Consider the following 25,612-nt stretch of genomic DNA (forward strand, 5'->3'; position numbering starts at 1 on the left):
CTACAGCCTTCTGAAACAACCTCCTTATCCTCCTTTTCTGTAAACCCCAGGCCGCCCGCGCCGCCCGTTCCCTTTAACGCCCTACTCCTGCTTCACAAGGACAGACGCTGGAAGGCAGCGCCTGGCCAGAAGCTCGCCGGCCCGGTACCAGCTCCCAGCAAGGACCCACAACCTCTACGAGATGCTGAGGTTCCCCTCTCAGGATAACACTGACCACAACTGCTAGGTTTTCCCTGAAAACCAAGTTTAACCCCCTTTCCAGTACACCTCATAACCTTATCAAACATTCCCTCTGTCTACTTTGCTATCAGTATCCATTTTTCTTGCAAAGTTCCTAAATTACCAGCCCTGATCGCATCCCAACAGCAATCTCCACAGTCTAACGTTGGTATGAACACAGTCTTGCACAGACCGTATCTCAGACCAAGAGATATATCTCAGGTCTGTCATAAGTGCATGAAACACAAGGTAACAGCTGTAACAGAGGGTGCTGAACCCACGCTATCTGTGTTTTGCAAAAAATGTGTTTTTAAATCTTTAGCAAAACAATGGGAATAAGAGTTCCTTTAAAATTTTCTGCTAGACTGGCTCAGAGGGAGAGAAATTTCCCCCCAGCAAATATCCCTGACAGATATTTGCGAGGAATTGACATTTCAGACTGCATCCCTTCGCAAGGCCACACGACAGGAGGGATTAAAGCAGGAGGAGAACCAGGAGAGGACAGAAATCCCAGGGAACCAGGACCAAGCACGTCTCAGGCAGCCGGGCACAGAAACGCACGGTCTGGACGAAGTCAAGAGCAGTTTGTTAGGAGAAGGGGAGGGAAAGGTCTTCAAAGCAGACACAGGATCACTGGAAGCAACGACGGGCGAGAAGCAGAGAGCAGGGAGAGTACAAGCAGAGGGGAAGGGGAGCAGGAGGAGACGTGCGTGCAGGAGCAGCCCGGTGGGAGCTCAGCCTACACCGCGCACGCAGAACTTAGGCTGAAAAACCACCGTGAGTGCGGCTACAAGAAATCCGGGAGGAACACGCACCTCAAAAGCCGTGTCCGAGTGCTTCTGTGACGGTTCCTTGTTTGCCAGCATGAAGAGATGCACCGGTTTGGTACGCGCTCGGAGGCCAGGAAGGGACTAACAGCGCATCTTCCTTCTAACAGCGTTCGAAATTCTTGAACTGCCTCATCAACCAGTATTTAATTTAAAAAAACAACAATACCACCACCACTCCCCAAAAAAAAAAACAACCCAAAACTGCTTCCAGGACAGTGAGACAGGTTTTCTTCTGGGGATGGTGAACTAAGAGAGGAATCATCAGACTGGGCATGGCAAGAGTTTTATTTAAAATTCTGGCCAGGGGAGCACCACAGACTCCCACCGCCGGAGCCCACCAGGCTCGGGTGCCATCTGCTGGCACCTTCTTATGAATTATATACAGGCACGGTTACAAACCCCTCCCGTGGCTTCTCTGCGTAACGAAAGCCTCTTCTTTCCAGCGAAGAGCACTGAAAAAATTAAGTCCTTGTTGTCCTGTTGGTAATTTCAAGACTGTCCTGCGCTGACCCGGACCCACAGAGTTGCGCGGGGCCGCGGCTGGGCTGCGCAGGCACGGCGGGGGAGGCGTGCCTGAGGCTGCGCTTACGGCCCTCCCCTCCCCAGTTTGTAACATCCGTCAATCTTATACTTGAGAATTTACTGTTAATGCTTTACGGGGTGGAATGCTTCCCACCCTCTGCTTCCCTGGCAGTAAGCACAGCTCACGGGACCGGACTTCTTCTTCTTCGTCTTCCCTGAAGATGACAAGCCAAGCAATGCCCTGTTTGCAGGCAGAGCTCCGGCCAGGAGCACACAGAGGTCTCGGGAACACCGAGACCGGGGCAATGATTGCTGCCAAGCCGCGTGCATTCCTCCGAGACCTGCTGCCAGGCTCTGCCATAGGCTGCAGAGAGCAGCCGAGGGGACCGTGACTGTGCAGCTCCTGCTGATCCCACTGAGTGGGAACCAAGCCGGGGTGCCCTGCTCCATTCGCTGGGGGACAAACAGGCCACTGAAAGCTGTTAACTCATTTCCCAAGGCTGCTTAGCAAGTAAATATCTTGTGATGAGAAATCCAGCCTCCCAACAAGCCCGGTGAGGCAGATGTGTTAGTGGGTGGATCATCTTTCCTCTTTTCTTCATATAGAACACAGAGACTTGCCTCTCCCCCGTGCCAGCACCTCCCGCTCCTCAAATCAGCCAGTCCAGGGAGCGATGAACGAAGCCAGATGAGCCCACATCCCACTGAGAACACCGCACCAGAGCTACAGCCTCTCCTCCCGCTAAGTTGGCTACGAAACCAGTCCCTGCAGCTTGAAGGCATCAGCTTTGCAGACAGGAGCTTTGCTGACAGCCTGCACCGGCTCCTGGAAGCCTGTACGTTACTAAATCTGGATTTTGCCAAGAATTCTGTCCTTCCTCAACCTTCGACAGCCTCCCACTGCCACTGGCCTGCTCAGAGGAGTAACACAGCACTACAGTGCCACAGCCCGACACCCTGCTCTACGGCTAACAGGTCGGGTCACGGGCCCTTTGGCTTTCCAAGTCAAACACAATTACTCACCGTGCTGCAGACGGGTGTGTAACAAGGAGCGAGCAAAGCCCCAGCTAGTCTGGAGATCCCAGCAAAACAAACTCTCCCCACAGAGTTCATATCTTCTTCCCATTGGGGAGGCAGACTTGATCACTGCTGCGATTAATACAGTTACGGGGTTAAGGCACACGTTTGCCTAACGTGCCCTTCGCAAGCACAGCCTTGTCCTGCCAGCCTCCCAGGCGGACAACAGGGAACGCACCAAACCTTGCCCCATGTATAACAGAATATTGAAGGTCCCTCCTAAATCTGCAAAGCACACAGAGCCAGGGAAGCCGGGCTGGTCAGCCTTGGCAGCGTCGACCAGACGTGATGCAGACCCAACACCTAATTCGTGCCAAGCTGCGCATTATCCACCCTGAGAGCAGCTTGCACAGTTCACGTTTTTCACGATACATACAACTGAGGAAAGCATCTTAAAGCCTACAAGTAGGAAAGCAAGCGAAACAAGAGAAGTGTGACGAAGGAAGCATGATGAAGTGGGAAGAAAGCGGTCTGCTCCGTTATGATATCCTCCCTCGTGCAACAGCCCACCCTCCCAAAGCAGCACCACGTCTCGCAGCGATATTTGGTAAAACACTGACAAGCTGCCGGCTCCCGCCTGGCTGGCTGCCGGAATAAAAAATATTGATCAGCCGTAAGTTGAGGCAGATTGGCGCATGGCCACAACAGTTCGTTGCTGAGCCCTGACTGCCTGTTTCTTAAAGTTTTGTCTTATTTCCCACCGCCTCTACTCTCCTTCCATCACATTCTGCGCAACCCAGAGCACGGCCCACGCTGGCTGATCCAGTCCCCTCACCTCCAAGAGCTCGCTGCCTTCGAAGCCTTCGGTGATACATGCAGGAATCACGCCATGAAGACTACAGTTCAAATATCCAGGGGCCGGAATGCTTCTTTCCCAGCCCTTACCAATCTAACAACCGAAAAGGCTATTTACCGTAACGGCAAACACTCCGTGACAAGAACGGGCTTTTCCTATTGCTCTGTCACCTGCTTGCCAGCGTCTGGTCACAGCGACGCACCCCAGAGCAACGGCACGGCTCTTCTCCCATACCCACAGTTTTTATATGTATATATATACACACACACGTACATGTGTTCCTATACAGACAGACAGGAACAGGAAAAACCATAAATAGGCAGTTACGTGGGTTAGGTGGGAAGAGAGTGCAGCTTTTGCAGTGAATGATCTCCTTCACAGCAGGCATGTCCGGCGGGATGGGCGGTGGGACTATCCCCAAGCCTGGCATCATGGGGTTGATCGGAGGGATTCCAGTCATCATCCCAAGAGCAGGATCAAAATCTAAATGGACAAGAGATTAAGGGAGTGAAAATTAGCTGAATAAACAACAACAGAGAGGCAACATCGCAATACAACTCACCAGAACTTCAGATCTGTGCCCTTAAAACAACTTTTTTTAAAACTATTTCATTGTTGATTGCCTCAGCCAAATAAATGCTCTCTGTTCAAATAAACTACTTCCTTTTCCACCCTGTAGACACCATCTCCCTTATAATGTCAAAACCTTCCCCGGTAAGGTTTATCCACATACAGAAACCTGTGGCGGTGTAAATGGAAGCAGTGCAAAACCTTGCCCGCTTTGGTTTCATTAAACAGGTCAGCGGCACAGGCGGCTCGGGGCGCAGGGTTAAGGGCATCACCTTGCAGGCTGGACAAGCGTACTGATTTCAGCAGCTAAGACCGTACCAGAATAATTCTGGGTAAAACACACAGCAGCATTTAAGGAAACACCTTACTTTATGCCTTACCCTGCTTAACTTGTGTCTAGGCTTTAGTTAGCACTCTGACTGTATCTCGGTAGCATTTTACTTTGAATTTGCTCTTAGATTTGCCTCCAACGCCAAATAAAACTGAACAGAGCTGTCAAAGGAGGGGTATTTCATCTGTTCAGAAGTTGCGAACGCTGGGGAAGCAATGCCTGTAGGCAACCAAAAGGGAAGCAGCCCGCCTGGGTGCCTTACTGGGGAGGCTCGCGAGTTTGAGAAGAGCAGCTACGCTGCGAGGACACGCCGCCGCGGCAGGGCCGGCTGGTAGCGTCGGGGCGAGATGTCGGGAGGAGCTCCCTCCTGCAAGGGCACGCCGCCGTCTCTGCCCGCCGCCGCCACGGCTCTCTTTGCAGAAGCAGCTCTGAAGACCTAGGCAATCCCAAAATACCGCAGAACATGCAGTCCTGAGCGCTACAGAGCCTCTGAATCTGGCTGCTTCTTTCAGATGTAGACGGATAAAATTAAGTTTGCAAGGCACAGACAAAAGTTACAAACAGGTAGAACGGAGTGGTGCAGAGGCAGCACTTTCCTTTGAATGCTGGCACCATTTCAGATGCTATTCATACCCCTAAGGCAGGCAAGCATTTTTGTGTTCCTCTCTTCACAACCACTACTCACAGTAATCTGGACGCAAGACAACTTTTAGGGCCCAGACTGGATGGTTGAGTTTGGTAGCTGAATTTTGTTTTCCTTTGTATTTTGAAATATTTTACCTGGGGCTACATTTCTACACAGTTTATGCACGCTGTTTTGCCTGCCTAATTTGGATTTCCTCGCACTCGGTGCGAGTGCTGCCGTTCGTCTCGCGTCACACGTGAACAGTCACAGTGAAAGCACGGATCTGAGGCAAATCCTCTGCCACGAACCAGGCGTTTCAGAGGAAGGCACAACAAATCTTCCTGTAGCCAGCTGTAAAATACGGATGTAGGGACACGTGTGAATTGTGTCTTCATCCATGGCCAGCTGGCGCTGGGATGGCCTGGTCTATGACACCTGGCTTGGAAAGCATGACATCAAAGTTGCAGAATTGTAATAGTTAAACTTTCATTAGTAGATTTCAGAGATGATACCGTCAAAAAGATCAGGCAGACAGCACTGGTTTCAGCTATTTTAAGTAATATCTTCACCTGTCTTAAAAAAAATTAAAAACGATGCAAGTCTGTCCTTAGACAGCGCCCCATTCCACAGCACGGCAGCCTTACTGCTCCCTGCCACGGTGCCACGCGACCCCCGGACCACGGCGCGTACGCGACTCCAGAGGAAAGGGGCTGCAAGGAGTGACGGGGGCTGGCCTGAGCGACCGAGGCTGCACCTGCACAACCGCTGTCTCAGGGCACGGACGTCTGTTCTCCCCAGCCCTGCAGCCAGAGGTGCCGGGGGTCACGCTGGGCTACTGGCCACATGTCAAGGACGGGCAAGTGAACCCACTGCTACAACTTTTGCAAGCCTCTAAATTCAGTCCCTTCACATTTTATAATTCTTCACGCCAATGAGAGCGGTCTCACCTTGTCCTGGTAATTTGTTACTGCTTCAAGGTTAGCTGACAGCAATGGGTACGGATGCCAATCAGAGAAAATCCTTAATGCAGGAGCAGAGGAGCTTGGGGAATCCGAGGAAGGAGAAAGCCAAGATGGGTGTTTCTCTGATTAAGCAAGACTTACAGCTTTCTAAAAGCGTGAACGAATACCATTATCAGAAGGCAAAAGACCCAGCAGGGTAATGAACTACGGCATTACAATGAAAAGTAGAAAGTGCACATGCAAGGGCAAAGAGAGCCTGTGGTTGCTGGATTCGTGGCGAGCCTCCCTGGTTATTGCTCAACCAGCAACGTGTAAGACAACGTGCCAGCTTGCGGAGAGCTGCTTCTGCTACGGAGCTGAGCCCATGGCTACAGGCCAGCATCGAGAGGCGTAAAAAGCAGATTCAGAAGAGCCAGTCTCCATTTTTAAGAACAGAAAAAGAAGAAAAAAGTCCTCAAGGACTCTGAAGAGTTCAAAAAACATCAGGCCTGGCCGGTACTTTTTGCTGAAAGCTGTGATAACCTTTTTTATACAGAGCTGGCAGTAGCTGGATGGAGGGAAAGGTGCTGTGCATTCATTTTGGACACTGAAGTCCTCTTAAAGCATCTCACAACTATATGCTTTACTTCATCTGTAGGAACAGAAATTGGCTGGTAAATTCTTAAGCATTTTAGACATTTTTCTACTATGTCCTGAAACTTTAGTCCCACCTAGCTTTCAGCAAAGATGGCTCAAAGCACATCAAGCTTCCACTGTCTCTCACCTTTAATAGATACTATAGATACAACTGCTCTAAACTTCAAGCCATCGCTGTGCTTGGGAACTGATCCACCTTCACCAGAGCATCCTGCTCTCTTGCAGCCAGATCAGAAAAAATACTTTGCTCCTTCTAAAACATGCTGAGTTGTTTGTGTTGGGTGCAAACCTCCTGATCTGAAAAGGATCAAAACGAACAGCACTCAGCAGCCTTCCCCTACTGTTACAGCAGGGAATAGGAGACTGGCTTCGAACTTGTGTGCTCTCCTAGGACAGAGTTCTGTTGATTTTTACTTGACGGAAGCATGGGAGCAGGAGAATGACATGAAAACACCACCCCTACAGCAAAGACAAACGTGAAACAAGGCCTAGGGAACAGAAGAGTACAGACTGCACGCAAAACTTACGGCAAGTTAAGCGATGCTGGTAGTTAAATACAGTATCAGCTGCACAGCAAACTACCTGCTCTACACCAGAAGAGCAGAAATAGGTTTGCAGAGTGCTGCCAGCAGAGACACTCCCTTCCCAGGTGAGCACGCAATTATTCAGGCAGCATCATTCTCAAGCGCTTAATGCAATAAAGCACTGCAACAGTAATTTAATTTCAGGATCTTGATGCACAGGCATCCTGCACTGCTGAGAAACCAGGTACAGCACAGCTCTGTTCCTACAGGAGCTCTTTAACAGACCCTGGGCAGGATGACTCACCCACGCACACGTACTCCGGACTACAAGGTGGTCATTGCTGGAGCAAACACCTCCATTAATTTCTGCCGTATCCATTTTAGTGCCCTACTGCTTTCCTCTTCATCTCCCTCCCACCCTTCCTTTTGAGCAGTTCCAGTTCAGCTTACAATAACATGTTACCCAATACCACAGGTTTCCTGCGCTCTGCGTGGGACCCTCCTCCTGCTCAGAGGACCTAGAGGTACCCCACAATAACCATGGTTTGCATCAAAAACCATGTATTCTCATTTCCTCTGACATCAGTTTTAAAACACTGGCCTCTAAATAAATCACTTGTGGACATTAATGCATTTCAAACGCAGCTTATTAATGTTTTTTGCACGCAGTAGGCGTTTATCTAACTCAACCGAAATAGGTTCTTCTCAAAGACGTGTTTGAAAGAAGAGGTGGGCAGGGTCTGGGTAAGCGCACATACCAGGCAGGAGGGGCTGTCCCGTCATCCCCATGGGAGCCATCCCTAGGTTGTTCATCGCAGTGGTCCAGGCAGTTGGGTCTGACATTGGCAAGCCCATCGGAATGGAGTCGAGGCTTAGATTTCTGCCACCATCTGCTGAGAGAAAAAAAAAGTGATTAAGAGCTTAATGCGCATCCTCACTCCTCTGCAGGGCATACGTAGCCCAGCAAGGCTCTGCAGTATCAGCATCCAAAACCAGATTTGAGCCTAGCACACAGGAAAGAGCCAAATGAGTTTAAAAAAACCCAAACAGTTCTGTCCCTCTCAAGTAGATGACATTTTACAGAAGCGAGGTCTATGAAAACACTGCCTTCCACGAGCATCTAAATAAATTATGGTTTATGCACTACAATCAACAGCTCTAAGGGGCCTTAAAGGAACAATGATTAAAGGCAAGGGCTACACTTTGGCTGCTCCTAAGAGATTTATGAACAAAGGACAAACATCCAGCAGGTATAAATCGTCACAATTGCACTGGCTTTAAGAGAGATGGCTGGTTTGTTCCAGCAGAGAGTGCTTCCACTGCCATTTGAAGACACTTCTCCATGCTAAAAGGGGAAACGAAGCAAACAACAACGTCGTGCTGCTGACAGCAGCAGTACCAGTGCTATTTACTCAAGGTCTAGCAGAGTTATCTGGCAAACCAGGCGGAACCATTAACATTATACAAACATGTGGCTTAATTAAGCATTCAGATCTTCTTCAGTGATTTAGCTGGGTCAACCATGTCTTTAGCTGGTTACTTCCATGTACCACCAAGACATATGCTTGTTCTTTTTCTTTGTGCGGGTTTTAACTAGAGGTGCCCAAATGCAAAAATATCTGATTTCAAAAAGGGGGGGGGGGGGAAAAATGCTTAGCACAAGGTTAACTCTGCACAGGGGAAAAAACAAAAAAACAAAACCAAAAAACAATCCCCACAGAAACTTTTTTCTTGTGGAAAAACACCGAAGGACTCATCCACTTCAAAAAAAGCCAACAGCCAGTGCCCAGGGCGTTCTCCTGCCGAGGAGAAGAGATGGAGCTTGAGAGAGCTGCCCAGGTCAGAGCAGGGACACCAAACCCGGCCACCTGCACTCGCAGAGCTGCCTCTCGTGCCATCTTCCTGATGAAGCTTTCATAAAATGAATGCTCATTTGAAAAAATCTGGCTTCAGCAACAGAGGGGTGGGGGGAACATCAGCAGTGTTACTGACAGAGGCTGCGCGCAAAATTCCCAGCTCCAACCTGAAACTCAGCAGAGCTGATATTCTCCCCTCTCGTATAGCCCAGGACACAACCCAGCGCGCAGACTCCCAAAGCTCTCCCGAAGCTCTCCATAACACGCCAGCAGCAGGACATTTATTGACCGCTTATCTCGCCCTGTGATTTAATGATTCAGAATTTCCACTTCCCACCCCTTTGCACCACTCCTCTCTTCTTGGCCTCAGAGAAGGGACAGGAGATCAGTTCACCTTCCTGAGATGCCACCTCCACACCCCGGTGAGAAGTCTCCCTCCGCACTGACCCATCCTCTGCTAACCACCCAACCCCGGTACCACTTGGGCCACCTCCAAAATCCTCCTCTCCCACGCTCAAATGAAGCGCTGCCAAGGTCGAACACCCAGCCTTGGCTTCACCTTTCCCTCCTGCCACTGCCAGGCCCACCACCCTTCGCAGTAGTCACCCATTTCGCTTTTTACGTTAGCCCAGCTCTACGCGCTAGCCCAACGCCTACGCCGGAGTTAACCTATGTACAAAATACCACCTGCACACCTCTGTTTTTTCCTTATTTGACAGATCTTATTGAGTGGGGGAAAAGAGGACATCAGACCTGATGCTCAAGGGTCAGCAGACTTAGTCAAGTCAAATATGAATTAAAGCAGCATGAATAGAAGAACATACTACACCCCAAAATACGAAAATTCAGCTCGCTAGCTGCCAATGATGAAATCCAACTTCAAGCATGGGTTTTGGAGTAAGACTGACTGTTCTAGGTTCATAGCAATGTGTTGCAATACAGTTAGATAGATGGCAACAGGACAGGCAGGATCTACAGCACATCACAGCCTGCGAGCGAAGGGAACGGGCACCTCATTACAGTATTTGTTCACCAGTCAGAGGCAGTAACACTACTGTGAACTCAACAGATCACGCTAACTTGCATTTTATTACGACAACATGCTCACCCACTGCTTTTTAAGAGGGAAAAATATGCACAGGAACATCCACTTTGCCTCAACATAGGAACACTAACGAATTTATTCCTTTCAGACTTGTATCAATCTCTAATCCTCAGCATCACCTACTCACTTAAAGGGGGCTTGTAAGAAAGATGGGGACAGGCTTTTTAGTAGGGCTTGTTGCAACAGGACAAGGGGTGATGGTTTTAAATTGAAAGAGGGGAGATGCAGACTAGATATAAGGAAGAATTTTTTTACAACGAGGGTGATGAAACACTGGCACAGGTTGCCCAGAGAGGTGGGAGAAACATCCAAGGCCAGGCTGGATGGGGCGCTGAGTGACCTGATCCAGTTGAAGACGTCCCCGCTCGTTGCAGGGGGGTTGGACTGGGTGGCCTTTAAAGGTCCCTTCCAACCCCAACCGTTCTCTGATTCTATGATCTTCCCTCAGTCGCGTTTCAATCAGCTTTTGCGACTCATGGTTCACCTCTCCTGAAAAACACAACGCTGAGCTGTCCCAGCTTCGTAACTCCTTTGTTTCAGGAGATCTGGGACAAGCCTGAACTCCAGTTATCACCATTCGTCTGTCAACGCGAGAGCGCGCGGGCTACCAGGTCAGGCAGAGACAGAGAAACAGGGCATACCGCAGAAGAGAAATGGGATTACCGGGTTGGCAGTTGCTAGTTTAAAGGAAAGAAATGAAATCAAAGATTAAAAAAGGAAGCACCAACATGAAAGCCAAAATACCCAGGAGAAGGCAGCAATGCAGCAAGGCCACGGATCATCCCACTGCACAAGGGCGAGAAGCTGGGAGCTCCCTTGCTGTCCGGCGTCTGTCGAGGAGAGACTGCACCAGGGTGACACGCAAAACAGTGCTTCGCCTACCTACCCCCCACGTAGCCGTCCCAGTCCAGAACCACATCTATTATTCAACAAGGAAGATCACTGCACGTTATTCAAGTTGTGCAAGGTCCTGGTCTCGCATCTCTGCGTCCAGATGCCCAAATGGAAACAACATTTTGATTTCGCGATCGCAATGTGGGCAGCTGAAGGTTGTGCCAGGACAACCCACAGCCCTCCGCAAGGCTGCCCCGACCGCAGGAATCCTGCCAGCAGTGCTGAAAGTCACCCCGTTACAGCGCACTGCACGGCTCAGCCTGAAGAACCTGGATATTCACCGCTTCCGACGGTAACGGTCAGATCGTGATGCTTAAAAAGCAGATCTGCACTGAAACAACCCAGCGCCAGAGAAACACGGGCTGTCTGTGCATCCAGCACGTGCAAGAGGCACTTGAGACATTTAAGGACCTCCAGGTGTATAAAGGAAATGCAAAATAATGAAAGGAACAAGATAAACTCCTGAGTCTACCCACTTCCAACAGCCCTAGGTGCCTCCGTTGGGGCAGGTGACAGTCTCAAGGGCTACATCTACCTTATCTGCACTCGCAAGCTGACTGAAGTCTCCCATCAGCTGGGACACACCTGCCGGCAGAGAGGCAGAAACCACCGCCTCCTTCCCCGAGGGACAAAGGGGCTTTCCTCCAAAGTCCTCCTCCTCCTCCTCCTGCACCTCCGAGCAGGCCCCGCGTCTGCTTCACACACCTCTGGGAGCGGTACCCAAGCGCAAGGTCCAGACGTTCAGAAGGCAAGGCACTCACGTGCCATACCTGAATCCCAAGGGAAGCACTCAGGCTGTCACGCCTCCGAGGGACCCCTGATGCTCATAGCTTCTTGGTACAGAACAGGGAGATCGCGATTTTGTAGCACATGACATTACACATTGCAAAACTGAAGTCACAGTTACGTCTTGTTCCACAGTTGGACAAAACCTCTACGAGGAGACGAGAAAGCCATCTTCTTGCCGACTGCATCACAGAGACAACAGGATCTCAAAAAAGGAGGAGGAGTCCTGCTTTGGCTGCAAGGAGATGTCTTAGGGCAAGTCATCGCAGTTGAATCAAGAAATGAGGATACAGAAGGGTGAACACGCCAGATATTTCTAACCAAAAAAAGCTTATTGGAGATAATCTAGAAAGAAAAATAGAAAGCAGCCACAAAAAAGAATATTTTCTCAAGGGACTGTAAAGGAGACAGTTCATTCAAACACAAATGAGAAGGGGAAGGACAGGGAGGGAGAAGGAGACACGTTAGAAGGACAGGATAAGCCCTCGGTCAAGAGACTAAGCTTTCCTGTGCTCTCACTATCAGCATTTCAAAACCATCCCTAAACTGTGCTGGAATATTATCTGTAAAGTTCTGCATTTTCCTTCAAGTTACCTTGAAAGGATTTTTCTCTTCAGGGGAACAGTCAGACCTCCTTTCTACCCAATAACATTTCAACCTTTCTTTCTGCAACTGGATGCTTTGCCCATCGCCCGCCCCCAGCGAGACGGCCTTCTGCTGCAAACGGCACCGCTGCCTCCGGTCCAGCCTCGTCCTTCCCCTCCTGCAGCTGGCAGCTCTCTACGGAAAAGCTACACAACTAAGTCCCGCAGACGGCTCTTTACACGGCGTACGTAACATCTCATCTTCACGCCATGAGCAGATGCCACATTTCCCCAGTCACACTGCTGGGATTGCAGTTTTCAACCACAATATAATCTGCAAATACATTATTCCATCTGTTTTTTTTTTTACAGTCACTCTGTGAGAAATACAAGGAAAATTTCTTAGATACCAGCTTCAGTAAGACTCCCAGATCTGATATTACAACATCATAACCTATTACGGTCCATTTAACAATTTGCTTTTGTTGCATTATCTTAAGCATGAATGTCTCCAGCCATTCAGGCTGATCTGCCTTATTGTGCTTTTCATTATGGTCATGATTTTAATATTGAGATATTGTCCAATTAGAGAAAAAAAAGGATAAATGTATTGGGACAGGTATAGAGCTCCACAATGCTTTAAAAAAAAAAAATCTAATACAAAAGTTGCTTTTGTTTTGCACAGAGACAGCAACGAGCCCTCACCCGAAGCCATGCAAGCATGGAAGCACGAACACTGCTCTGACTGCAAGCAGCACCAGACCACACCGACATTCCCCTCCGTCCACCTTCCGCACGAACACCTCAGCCCAGCAGCCGTTTGCAGTCTGCGCTCGGGCGGGTGCCCTCCCTAGCGCCAGCCGCCGAGCTGCCGCCGGCTCACCTGGAGGAACGCTGCCGCTCTTCCTCTTCTTGCCCGGATCGCCTCCATTCTCGGCTGGGCTTTCCGACACCCGCGGGCCAGCCGCGCCCCCGAGCTGCAGAGGTTTGCTGTTGCTGGCAGGATCAAAGGACAGATGGTTTAAGCCTAAAAGAGAAAAATACACTCAGAGACTTTCTTTAAATTGGTTTGCGATGCTTCAGGATCACAGCAACAAGAGAAAGGCCCAGTCCCAGGTACAAGCAGCCCTTCGGGCCCCTGGAGGAACTGTGCCTCCTGCCTGCTGTCCCCAGCTACGCCTGTTACACTGGTACCGCTTTAAAATATTACTCGCAAACATTAATCCCAACACCCACACAAATCAAACTCTTTGATACTGTACACCAGGGGTGCATCTCCCCTCTGTTGTACAGTGTTTGGAAACTCAGAGGCCAGAATTTTTTTTCTATTTCTTCCAATCCAGGAATACATTTTTAATAGTCACTTAAGTATCACCCAATTTGTCACCAGTTGTGAATTCACCTGCAATTATTTACCAGCAAAAAACAAGATGACCTTCAAAAACACAAGGTGCTATTGCATTTTTTTATGCAAGGAGCCTGGCAAGCAGTTGCCCCCCTTCGCAGCCGAGGAAGGGTGCTCTGCAACGTGCACCCCCGACGAGGGCAGCTCACAGACCCAGCCGACGGGACCAAGCTCCTCCTCAGCCAAGCGATGGATCCACTATCGGAGCCCAGACAAAATTCTTCAGCCTCAGGGCTCCGGTTGCCTCTCCCCTCCCCGGCAGCACAAGAACAGGTTTTCCTTTGCAGGCACCAACTTGCCCCGGTTGCCACCCACCCCGTGCCGTCACCGCCCGCCCCGTGCGCTGGGCGCGGGCCGACGAGAGCAGTGCCTCCATCCGCTCATTTTAAGAGCCACGGCACTCAAAGACAGCGCGCCTTGAGTCCTGTTGCTCCGTTTGTTAACGACAGAGCAGATCTACCGATGGGTTAGCTTTATTCAGGAATAAATTTAGATTTGACCCATATAAATTAAGTAAATCTAGGGTAAAGATATAACACCAGAACAGTTAAGATGGTATGTACCACCGAGACGCCCGTTGCCTGATAGCACACTGTATATCGGTTTTAGACACAGCTGTCCATCTTTTTAACAGCCCTCATCCACCTTAAGAGCTGAGATACCCCACGATCTTGGAGAACACCAACATAACTCCTGTTTTCCAGGAAGGATCCTGATGAAGGAGACACCAAGGCCCACACAGACCCATGAAGAACAGAATTTGGTTTCGAAAATAGTGCAACTTTTTGAATATTCACTAACTACAAAGCACACTCTGAAATATCAAGTAACCAATAGCCTGAATATTACTCAAAAATTACTTAGCTGATCACTCAGATAAAGTTTTTTTGTGTTTCCTGGAGGTTTTGAGTTTTTCCTCGTTCACAAACATTCCCATCCCTACACAGGACAAGTTACTTCAGCGTCGAGCCCAAGTTTCACAAGAAAAATCCAAGCGTGTGTTTACCACACAAGCAAAGAAAAAGCAAGTTATGAAGCACAAGGAAGGAGAAAAGGATGAAGCAGAACAAAAGCTGCCAGAAGTAAATGCTGGCTGGTGCGACGGCTTTCGCGCTGCCCCCGAGACGTCCAAGCACTTAAGCAACACCGAGCAAGTCAAGAGAAGGCAGAGGGGTGCGCTGCAACGTCTCGTCGTCTCAGTACAAAGGGTTTGGTACCAAAGACTCCTACAGCTGCTTAGGCTGTCGGTCAAAAGAAGTTGCAGGGGGAAAACAAATTGTTGTAACGGACACGTGTCAGAAGAAAAGGACGTTTCAGAAAACCCATAAGGTGAAGGAGCAAGCACAAGGAAGGAGGTCCAGCCGTAACGCTGACAGCGTACGGTCCTGCCAGACTCCTACACCCTGGTGACTGTAGTCCTCAGACGGTTTCTTCTCCTGAAATAGCTTCTTTGGAGCTTAATCCCCGACGTTCCCCCACCTGGCTGACCCAAGCTGCAACCCTCTTCAGCGGCCTCTTCAGCATCCCTGAGAAGGTGCCTACATCCCCACCTTCTACCTCCTAGGCGGCAAGGCGAAGGAACATGGGCCAAACCTCCCTCCTGTCGGGGCACGTCACCAGGAGAGAAACTCGGAGGGGAACCAGAACAGCCCGTGGGGAGCAGGAAACCTGGATTTTGGTCTCTGCTCCTATCTTCTCTCCTGCGAGCACCCCGAGTACAGTTTCAAGCGTCTGTAAGAGCTTTGAAGCCCAATGTTGTTCTCCAGCATCATCCTACTACAGCTAACGAGTTGTTTAAATGCTTACAGGATCTCCCTAGGTGATCCTAGTCGCCCTGTAAGGAAAATCAAAAGATTTCTAGGAAAACTCAGCTACGGAAGAAGAAAAAATTGCAGAGGAACAGAGCTTGCTGACGTGGTAGTGGACACAGTGGAAGCGGGGAAAGGAATAAAGTTTTTTGACACAAAAGGCATTTGAATGAGACAGCTTTAAAGGAATGGACAGTTTGGGTTATAAAAAAGACATTTGAGAAAGTACTGTCTGGAGCTTTTTCTAAGACCACAAGAGAGCATTTCTAAGGAGAAATAAAACAAAACTGCTATTACAGAAGCCCAACTGTATGGCTCGACAGAAACAAGGCAAAACCTGTCTGCTGCGTCCGAGCCGGGGAGCAGAGGGAAGCAGCCGCCGCGATTTCAGGCCGTCTCCATTCAGCCACGTCGGCTCAAAAGCCTTCAACGGACAATTCACAAAACCGGGCAGGGCTGGGGGTCTCTAGGGGACACCATGAAACAGGCAAACAGATCCGTAACCCACCAACCACTACAGAAAGTAAGAAAAGCTAATTATGCCGATTTGAACCAAAGAGATTGAAGAAAAATTAGTTTGCAGCTCCCAGTGTATTTCCTAATTCAAGGCATTACATTCATTCCAGAGTAATTCTGTGCTAAACCATCTTTTAGACGATCACCCTCCACAGATCTCTGGTGGACAAATTGTAGGTGATGGTCAATTAATCGCATTTATAGGCCAGCAGAACGCGGTCCCAGCCATTCCCGGCTCTCTGAAACGGTCTGTTTCTTAAAATGACAGGTAACAAGAAAAAAGTACTCTGTAAACAATTCCAAATTACTGGAGGCTTCAAACAAAGCTTCAAGTATGCAATTAATCACAGCAAGTTGGAGAGAGGTATACTGCCCTTAACTGAGCACCGAGTTCATTATTCCACCTTCTGCCGTATTCAGCACTCGCAGGGATGCGAGACTGAAGGGACATTAAAATATTCAGTTTGATTTATCTTTGTCTCAGCAAACTCACTCTGAAGAGTCAATGGGAAAAAGAAGAAAAAAGCCATTTTTGTGGACCTATATAAAGTGATAAAAATAGCCACATTTCTGCTAAGGTACGCCTGTGTTCCCGGGAGGGGAAAGTCAGCAGAACTACCGGAGCACCAGAGATGACAATTCCGCCGTCTCAACGCACCGACGGGCTGAGGCATTTGTACCAAACCTTTCTCGAGACACACCGCAGCACCGTGATTTCTATTCTAGAGGATTCCACTTCCAAGAACTTGTTAATAAACATGGTTGCTGTGTACGGCTGTAAATAGACAAGGGAGTGGATACAGAGAGCCCGAAGGGGCTCTTCTCTTAGCTACTGAAAGGTGAGAACGCCAGAAGCAGCCAAAAAATTAAGTACTATTCGGCTGGCAACAACAATAGTCACGCCCGACTACGCAAGATGCCTACAATGCTGTTTCTTAAATACCCCAAAGTCAAAATATCACCGAGGTCATCAGGGCTCAGGAAAACAAATCTCAAATGCAGCAGGTTAAAAATAGAGAGGCCGTGCACAGCAAGGGAATAGGGACGACAGAAAAGGAGCAATTGTAAGATTTACCTCTATTATTACCCAGCTGATGGAAAAGGCAACGTTAAACTTGAAAGCGTGTTTTCCCACGCTCGGGCGTAGGGAAGGACGCGGACAAGCAGCGATCCAGCCGGACGCTTGTGCCGCCAGGCCTGAAACGGACGGACGCCCTGCTCTGGCCGAAGACGACACGCCGCACAGACACTCGGCATTAGCCAGCACCTGAACGGTAATGCACACCTCTCAGCCGATTACTCTCTAACCCACTAAGAGCAAAGGCAGCTACTTACTCCAATTATTTCCATCAGCAGTTTGAGCTCGGATACTTGATTACGCTCTGCGGTACAGGAGGAGCACTCAGATGCTGCATCTGCTCCGACGACTGTGCTGGGGAGGGAGGCAGCCGCCTCCAGCAGAGGTGAGCTAAACGAGGAGTGAAAAACTACTTGCGTTCTTTGCGAAAAACAATTTATTAATGTATTTGGGAAAAAAAAACCAACAGATTCCTTAGCTACAGGACAAACCCTGGGGTCTACAGGACGAAAGGCAGCTCTCTCAGCCGTACAGCCGGCACCCCTGCCAGCCGGGCCGTGAGCCACGCCGCAAGAAAGCGCCTGAACCAACGGAACCAGACCCGAAGGGAGGCAGCCCCGCGCCCTGCCAGCTGCCCCGCGCACCCCGCACGCCCCTGCCAGCCCCGGAGCCCCCCTGCGACCTGATTCAGCTCACGCCCTGGGCAGAAATTAATGCAGCTCCTGGGAAGCGGACAACGTGCTGCTAAGATTAGTTTATCCACAGTGCTCACCGAAGGCTCCAACCCGAACCCGACATACAGGGGAAGGAGCAGAAGCGGACCTACAACCACCCTTAAGTCTTCAGCATCGGGCCCCGTGACCCTGACTGTCCGCCGCCTCCCCATCGCAAATGCAGCACCGCACAGCTGCAAACCAGCGGGCAACTTGCTACGGACCAGCTGCGAGCCAGCAACGTCTCCCCTGCTTCCAGCACGCACATTAACAAGAGGAGACCTATAAAAGGAGGAGGAGAGACCATGGCGATGGAGAACTGAACAGTAATTAGGAAGTACTTGTTTCTCCTCTTATATCATTTCTACCTGAAAACATCCAGACCTCAGGCGCTGACATTAAACGCAGCCCCAAAGGCAGCTACCTGAAGAGCAATTAAAAAAGAGAAGAAAGGTATGTTCCTGGAGTTCATCAAGCCCTGCGGAAAGCCCGGGAGGGCAGCTCAGTAATTAAAAGCATCCCTGAGGAATTCTCCTCCCGGTTATCTCCTGCACCAAAAGGTCAACCTGTTCATGACAACTTCTTTAAACAGCTGGCGAGGAGCAAAGGGGAAGGGGAGGCCGGTGCAACTGCCAGTAAAACACTCCCGAGCAGGCGCAGGCACACGGCGGCTGGCGTGGTGACCAGAGAGACGCTGTCCCAAAGCTCCCGGGGGCCTTCTCCAGTTCGGCTGCTGAGCAGCAGCAGGCCAAGCCTGCAGCACCGTCTCCTCCCGGCGTTCTAGGTCATTAAGAAGAGATGGAGTAAGGAAATCTCAAATCAGCCCCTCAGTCTCAACCAAGACTTCAACTGCAAGCTTATGAAGCTGACTTTTAATTTGCTACTTAATAGGTCGCAAATATAAAGAATGCTAAACAGGCATAATACGATCACAGCGCGCCACGCCAGGAACGTAACGTGCCGCTGCAGCCCATGCAAGCCACAGGCAAGAGTCCTGCTGAAGCCCCCACGAGCTGGAATGACAATAACCAAGTTATGCCATCAAAAGGGATGCACTCGCAACGGCTGCGACGCTGCCGGCAGAAATAAAACAGCAACCTGAACGCGGTGTACAGCTGGAGCTTCTGGAGCCCCGTGTAGACACTGGAAAGAGGCAGCCATTACAAGAATACCGTAAAACCAAAAGCAAGGCTCTTGCCCAACAGTCACAGAACAGGATTCACCCAGCGTTGCAGCAGAGGATGGCGTCACCCTAAGCTGCCTTTAGAGGGGGGACAAGTTACCCTCACAGCCAACAGCTGCCTGCACAGCCAGAGTTTGGAGTGCAGTTCCCATCGCCTAGGGACATTTCAAATCAGCCCGCGCTCAGTCGCGGGAACCACGCCACCGCCAGCGGTGACAGCTCTTCCTTCACTGCAGAGCAAGACACAACTGGCCAGCTCGGACACGCTACCTCGGGGAGAAGCGAATCCCAGACCTACAGTCGGGCACCTCAAAACAGCAAAGCTGCTGAAGGCCAGAGCAGCCGGGACGCGGACGTAGAGCTGATCAGCCGCAGACTTCCACCCGCCCAGCGTGAGCGACAGTCGGACATGACGCTGCTGATGCTGTTCCCACAGCCCACCAAGAAGCGCAAAGCACAACCGACACGGCAAGAAATAATACACGCGGCAAGAAATAATACACGCGGCAAGAAATAATACACGCGGCAAGAATGACAAAGAATTACCCTTGATGTCGTGTTCTTTGATAAAGATGCAAAGCCAAACAGAATATTTTGGACCACGTTGCGATGTCCTGCACTCCATCAATTCACTTTTGTGTTCTACATAGACTCGAAACTACCGGGAATATCTCTAGCAGGCCCAAAGCTATCTCGAATAAAGCAAAACTCTGCTCAAGAATTCGGATCAGGAGAGGTGAGTGGGGACTCACTGGGAAACCCAACCGTGCTCTTCTCTAGAAGCAAATCACAGAACGTTTCTTGCTGGGAGGGATCTCTGGTGATCACCTAGTCCAACCCGCCTGCTCAAAGCAGCGTCAGCTCCCACGGGTTGCTCAGGGCACTGTCCAGCTGGGTCCTGAGCATCGCCAAGGACAGAGACTCCACCACCTCTCCGGGTAACCCATTCCGGTGCTCGACCACCCTCACAGCAAGCAAAGTTTTCTCACGTTTAGCTGAATTCCCTGTATTTTGATGTGTGCCCTTTGACCTTTCCCTGGGCACCGCTGAGAAGACTCCGACTTCATCTCTACTCTTTCCCATCAACGTGTATTTGCACACACCGGTCAGACTCCCTCTGCCCTCACCCCAAGCCTCCTCTTCTCCTGCTTACACAATCCCCGCTCGCTCAGACTCTCCTCGCTGACAGATACTCCAATCCCTTCATCACACTCATTACCCCTCGTCGGGCTCCCTCCAGAACGCCCGTGACTCTCTTGTGCTGGGGAGACCAGGACTGGACACAGCACTCCAGGTGGGACCCCGCCAGCGCTGAGGGGAGGGATCCCCTCCCTGGACCTGCTGGCAACGCTCAACCTAACGCAGCCCAGGACCTCCTCTGCCGCAAGGGCACGTTGTTGGCTCGCGTTCAACTTGATGGCAACCAGAACACTCAAGACTTTTTCCATAAAAGCTGCTTTCCAGCGGTTTGTCCCCAGCGTGTACCGGTGCATGGGGTCATTCCTCCCCAAGGCGGGGGACTCTCGTCGTAGGAACTGCCTACGGGTGACAGTGACATAAGTTAAAGTTCAGTGGAGTGGTTTTTGGGGGAAGTCAGGTGAGGTCCAGTGTGAGATCAATGACTACCTAAAGGATGAGGATGCGTTCAGCTCAGCATTACTTCAACAGATGCATTTCTAACTACCAAGATGTACCCACTACCTGTGAGAGACATGGGCAAAACCTAGGAAAAGCATCATGAAGACAACCAGAGACACTCCTGGGAGAACGGGCTGTGGACTTGCTCCAGCCACTTCCAAAAAATTTATTATTTATGGGCTCTCCATTAAACGTAATCAGATATGCTCTCTAACAGATGCAACACATGATCCCCAGACGTGAATGCAGCAACATTTTTTGCGCTGGTACAAATTCATGGTGTCAGATTAATGCTCAAAGGTGACCACACAGGGTGTGATTAAGGCACCAGTACCAGGAATCCAGACCCAGGCTCGCTGCCCCATCAAGCCATGGCTCAGGTCATCCTGTTTGAGAGACCACACCAAGATCAGCAAAGAGGGCAGAGTTAAAGCCCTCGTTTTGTTCCCACTGGAGGATTTGGTTTTGTTTTCAACCTCAAGCCATGTAACAACGCTCGTATCTTACAGAGCAATCCTAAAACAGCCACACCGGTACAATGAAGGGACGAGAAAATTATTACATTGTTCTCAGATTTCCAGAATAAGCGATTGACTTTCCCATAGCCTTTTTTCCAGTTGATACCTTGCAGGCCAACCATGCACTTTGAGGCAGTGCTGAGGGAGCAAGGACTCCTTCCTGTGAATCCCTGCATTAGGATGTAAGATTTAACGAACTAAAATGCAACTGCTTCAAATCGAGCCTCGTGTCCGAAACCAGTACCAAACTGCATGAGGAAAGGAGGAAAAGTTGGCACCCCTGCTGTGAAACTTCATTCCAATTTACAGCTTTTTTTCTTCCAAGCCAATTATTTCTCAACACAAGAACTGGTTTAGAGCTACCCTTCTCATTTGACACGCTCCTCCATAGTGCCTAAACCTCTTCGGAAGGCAGAAAGAGGACTTGGTTTTAAAGCTAACCCTCCGCATTTAGAACTTCATGATGGCATGCAGAGCACACGGCACGAGTGCTCTGGAAGAGAAGCCCACTATTGTCCTTATACAGCCTCAGACGAGAATTCCACAAGTCAGAAATATTCAGAAGTTACAGAAAATGGAAGTTGAGATCGTGAACTACAAAATATTTTTCCTTGCAGGCACAGGCTGGAAGCCGAGTAGCTCCTTCACAAGCCATAAACAAAAATGAATGCATGTTCTGGGTAGTGCTGTCTAGAGGCAGCGCTGGAGAGGATGCAGTTATTCTTGGTCCCACTCACACGAGAGATCCTGGTCGCTCCTCCAACGAGGACTGCCAGGATCCCAAGCCCTGCTTCCACAGGCACTTTGCCCTGTTTGCTCCAGGCTCTGTGAGCAGAGAAAGCCAGGAGCTACTGCTGACGGTCGCCGAGTCGCCTTCATCTACAGAAACTGCCATTTACTTAATAACACGCGCCCGGACCTCCGCGAGGGTGGTCACGGTGCGCAGCAGAAGTCCCTGTGCACAGCTGCCCGCCCCACGAGCCTGCCGACGGCCGGGGACAAGGCACTTGTCAGCCACCAGCGGGAAGGCGCTGGGTGGAGGCACCCACGCGACCCGGAGCCGGCAGCCTTGTCCTTGCCTGCGGGTCCCCAGGGCCCCCCGAGACGGAAGGAGCTACCATCCGCAGGCACGCGATGGCTCGCTCGACACGGAGAAACAAAACGTCTTGGGAAGGCTTTGCTCTCGCTTCCCCAAGACGGAGAAATAGTAAATGACCCACGAAAGAAAAGGGTAGTATTGAAAAGCGGGCAATGGAAGCAGTACAAAAAGCGGGCACCTTGCTCGCTGCTCTCTTGCAGTACAGAGTTTGCTTCAAGAATTCAACCAAGCCAGAGAGAAGATTTCCAATGCACTTTAGAGTAAGAAACTCCTCATTATGTCAGATTTTCCACCCTAATATTGGTAAATGCCACGGACAGCAGCCACCTTCAGAAGCAATTCCCTCTCATCCATAATTTCTGCAAACCGCTGTTCAGCTTGAGCTCCAACCACATTTGAATACAAAGAATGTGCAGAGAAGAAAGCTGAAGCTGCAGAAAAACTTCTCTCCTGGGCACAGAGCAGGATAAAAGCTGACAGAATCGGCCAGTGCAGCTGCGAGGCACGAGCACCTTTCCTTTGCTCCGAACTTAACGAAGCATCCTTGCTTATTTTGAGCTGCTCTGCTCAGGAAGGAGGGGACCGCCAGCACAGGAGCGAGCCTCGGCGTGGTACCCAGTTTTACTGAGGCTCTGTAGAGAGCCAGGCAGGAAAGGCAGAAACCAGCAGATTTCTGCATTTGCAGTGAAGCGCTGTGCAGAAGCTAAGGGGGAGGGAGAGAAAAATCAGGGTTTTCGGTGAGCGCCAGACCGCTGTCAGCATTTCTAGAGAGCCATACGCAGCATGGGCGTCAGCGTGCCCTTCACCTCCAAGCACACCCACCACCTATCTCCAGGGATTTTCAGAAGAGTGAATTTTTAGGAGCAAGGTATCAGGAGCCACCATAACGCAGTGATTAAACATTTTTTACAAAGCAACTTGGACTAGAAGATTCCTCACTAGAAAAATGGATCGGGGATAAACCGCAAAGATGCTTCAAGATGAGCCGTAAACGACCATCAGCAAGCCCTCGCACAGAGCAGCAGCAGGTTGATCTGGAAACAGCTGCTGAGCTGTGTCCCACGGGAAGACGCGCGGCAGCCTCCCGCTGTCCAGAACAGCATTAACACCGCGCAGCCCCGCCTGTCCCTTCGGGCAGGTACTGATTCGGGTCTGCGCTGACGCTATATACGGCTGCAGCTTTAGAAAGGGCCTGGATGGAGACAGGGAAGATCTCAATGTTCCAGGCATAAATCAAGGGAAGTATCTATCCTCCCCGGGTCCCGTGCCAGACCCTGGACACAACTTCATTTTCCAACCACTAGTTCCTGCTAACAGAGCTTGGCCGTTTGCCTTAATGACCAGTGAAAAAAAAAGGAAATCAGAAACAGTCAACAATGTGAACTGAAAAGCACTGTTTTACAGATCATTCCCGTTACCAAGAGCTGAACGTGCTGGCAACACTTCTACCCAAAACGCGGGTTTGCGCAGCTGACTCTGCAAGGCTCCTCGGATTGTACAGGAACACAGCACCCACCAGGGCTTCCACTTCAAGATTCTTGCAAAATCTTCCCTGCTGGGTTTACGAATGTTCGACCAAACGACAACAGGAGCTCTGCCCACCAGCCTGGCACGGCTTTAGAGGCACACAAACCCGTTCACCCGGGGCCAGACGAGGGAACCGCCTGCTCCGACAGCAGCCTCGCGCTGCTGCCAGTCAGACACTCGAACGGTTTTCTTGACGTCCAACTAGCTAATGAAAAGCAGGTACGCAAATCTCTCCCCAGTAACTCAAAGGAAAAAACCAAACTACTAACAGGTACTCTGACACTTTCACATACCTAAAAGCATTTTAACGATACACTTAAAAAGCCCACGTAGATTATATGGCCACTCATCAAACTCCTCTTACCCAGCATCAAGAGGAACTTAAGAAATGGGCTGACACAGGCTTTACTATAAATATGGATTTACCTTTTGCCAGCATTGGCAAATACACGGAATAAGTATTGCTCAGCCTGAACAGGGGTCCCTTCTCTCTTCTGCACGTTTAGAAATAAACAGGATTCCAGGATAGAATCTGCCATCTGATTACATAGCGCTTGTTTTCTGCTCTAAAGAAACACGCTTTAGAAGAAACCACAGCACATAGCATCTGCAGTAATCAATTAGAAAACACAGAGAAAACAGCAAGGAAGGGAAAGGAGAGAAGGTACCGAGGCTTTGAAGTTAGATTTCGATATCAACCATTTGCTTTCCGAGACTCGTTCCCAGCTTCAAAAACTGCTGTTGGGTTTGCGCAGGCTTTTCTACCGCGCTCCTGGCTTAAGTGTCAGGGCTAGAGCTTCATAATCATCAGTTTGATCCAGAAGCTGCCAGGCACACCGATGAGACCAGCCGACTTTTGACAGTTACTTCTGCCAACTCCATATAATCCTATAGGCTAACGACACAAGACAACAAGACATTATCGGAGAAACGCACTTTCAAGAAAAGCACACAAAACACATACGCTACCTGCGTACTGCACGAGAAACATGGCAAGATGCTGATCGTAGTTCAGTATTTCAGCCAGCTCTCCTGCCGCTCCCAGCTTGTTCGTTTGCTTAAAAACAGAGCCCAGGGTTGAGCTCCCACACTGAGCGCGGCTCCACGCAAGCCTCCGAGCTGCAGCTCCGAGCACAAAAGGAAAGCTGGGTCCTAATGACGGTAAAATTACCCCTGCGCTGCCCAGCGGGCGGGCAGCAACAACCCAGGCATCGGAGCACAGGCTGGGACGGGAGCTGGCAGCCGGCGGCCGCACGTGTTACCATCAGTCTCCAGCGACTGATACCGACAGGCAGATTCTGGGATGCGGGGGACGGAGGTGGACGAGCAGGTGGAGAAGCGATTAGCAGCAAGGACATCTGAATTTGCAGGGGATTTCATACATCAATGCTTTTAAGCGCTGGCACGCAGTTAAATAAACCCTGTTTGCATGCCTGAGATTAGTTGCCTTTGCACAGAAGGATTAAGTTCTGGTAATCCTCGATGGTAAGAGGCACACTGCTCACTTTCCTTGATTCTGGAAGCTTGTACTCATAAGAAATATTAACTTCAGACAAGCTAATTATTCTAGCAGGGCACTGGGAAAAAAAAAAAGGAAGAAAGAGAGCCACAGAGTCCCTTTCTTCTTTGACCCTGAGAACACAGCGTTCACTAACACCAAAGGGCTATCTGCAGCGCTTGCAAGCGAACGGCGTATTTTCACAAATACGTATGCACAGCAGCAAAAACAGAGACTTGATCAAGTCCTGTATGAGCTGTGCCGTTTGCTTACCGTTGTCACCCCAAACAAAGGAAAAAACTCCTTTCCCAG

The 25,612-nt window shown here is 50.1% G+C and overlaps 1 protein-coding gene across 14 annotated transcripts in view; it reads right to left on the reverse strand.

The window, feature by feature from the left end:
• The window catches only part of ENOX2 (ecto-NOX disulfide-thiol exchanger 2), a 52,870-nt gene that overhangs the window by 24,486 nt on the left and 2,772 nt on the right, over positions 1 to 25,612 (reverse strand). For 5 of the 14 annotated variants that reach the window (XM_082323629.1, XM_082323630.1, XM_082323636.1 and 2 more), the window contains exons 2-4: positions 13,201 to 13,344; positions 7,851 to 7,985; positions 3,772 to 3,927 (exon numbers count right to left, since the gene is read on the reverse strand). In XM_082323629.1, coding sequence (XP_082179755.1) covers positions 3,772 to 3,927; positions 7,851 to 7,947 — 253 coding nt within the window. In that variant the 5' untranslated portion in view covers positions 7,948 to 7,985; positions 13,201 to 13,344. The other 9 variants (XR_014229421.1, XM_082323627.1, XM_082323635.1 and 6 more) reach the window with 8 other exon arrangements.

Source organism: Platalea leucorodia (genome assembly GCF_965183815.1).
Source record: "Platalea leucorodia genome assembly, chromosome: 10".
Classification (NCBI taxonomy): Eukaryota; Metazoa; Chordata; class Aves; order Pelecaniformes; family Threskiornithidae; genus Platalea; species Platalea leucorodia.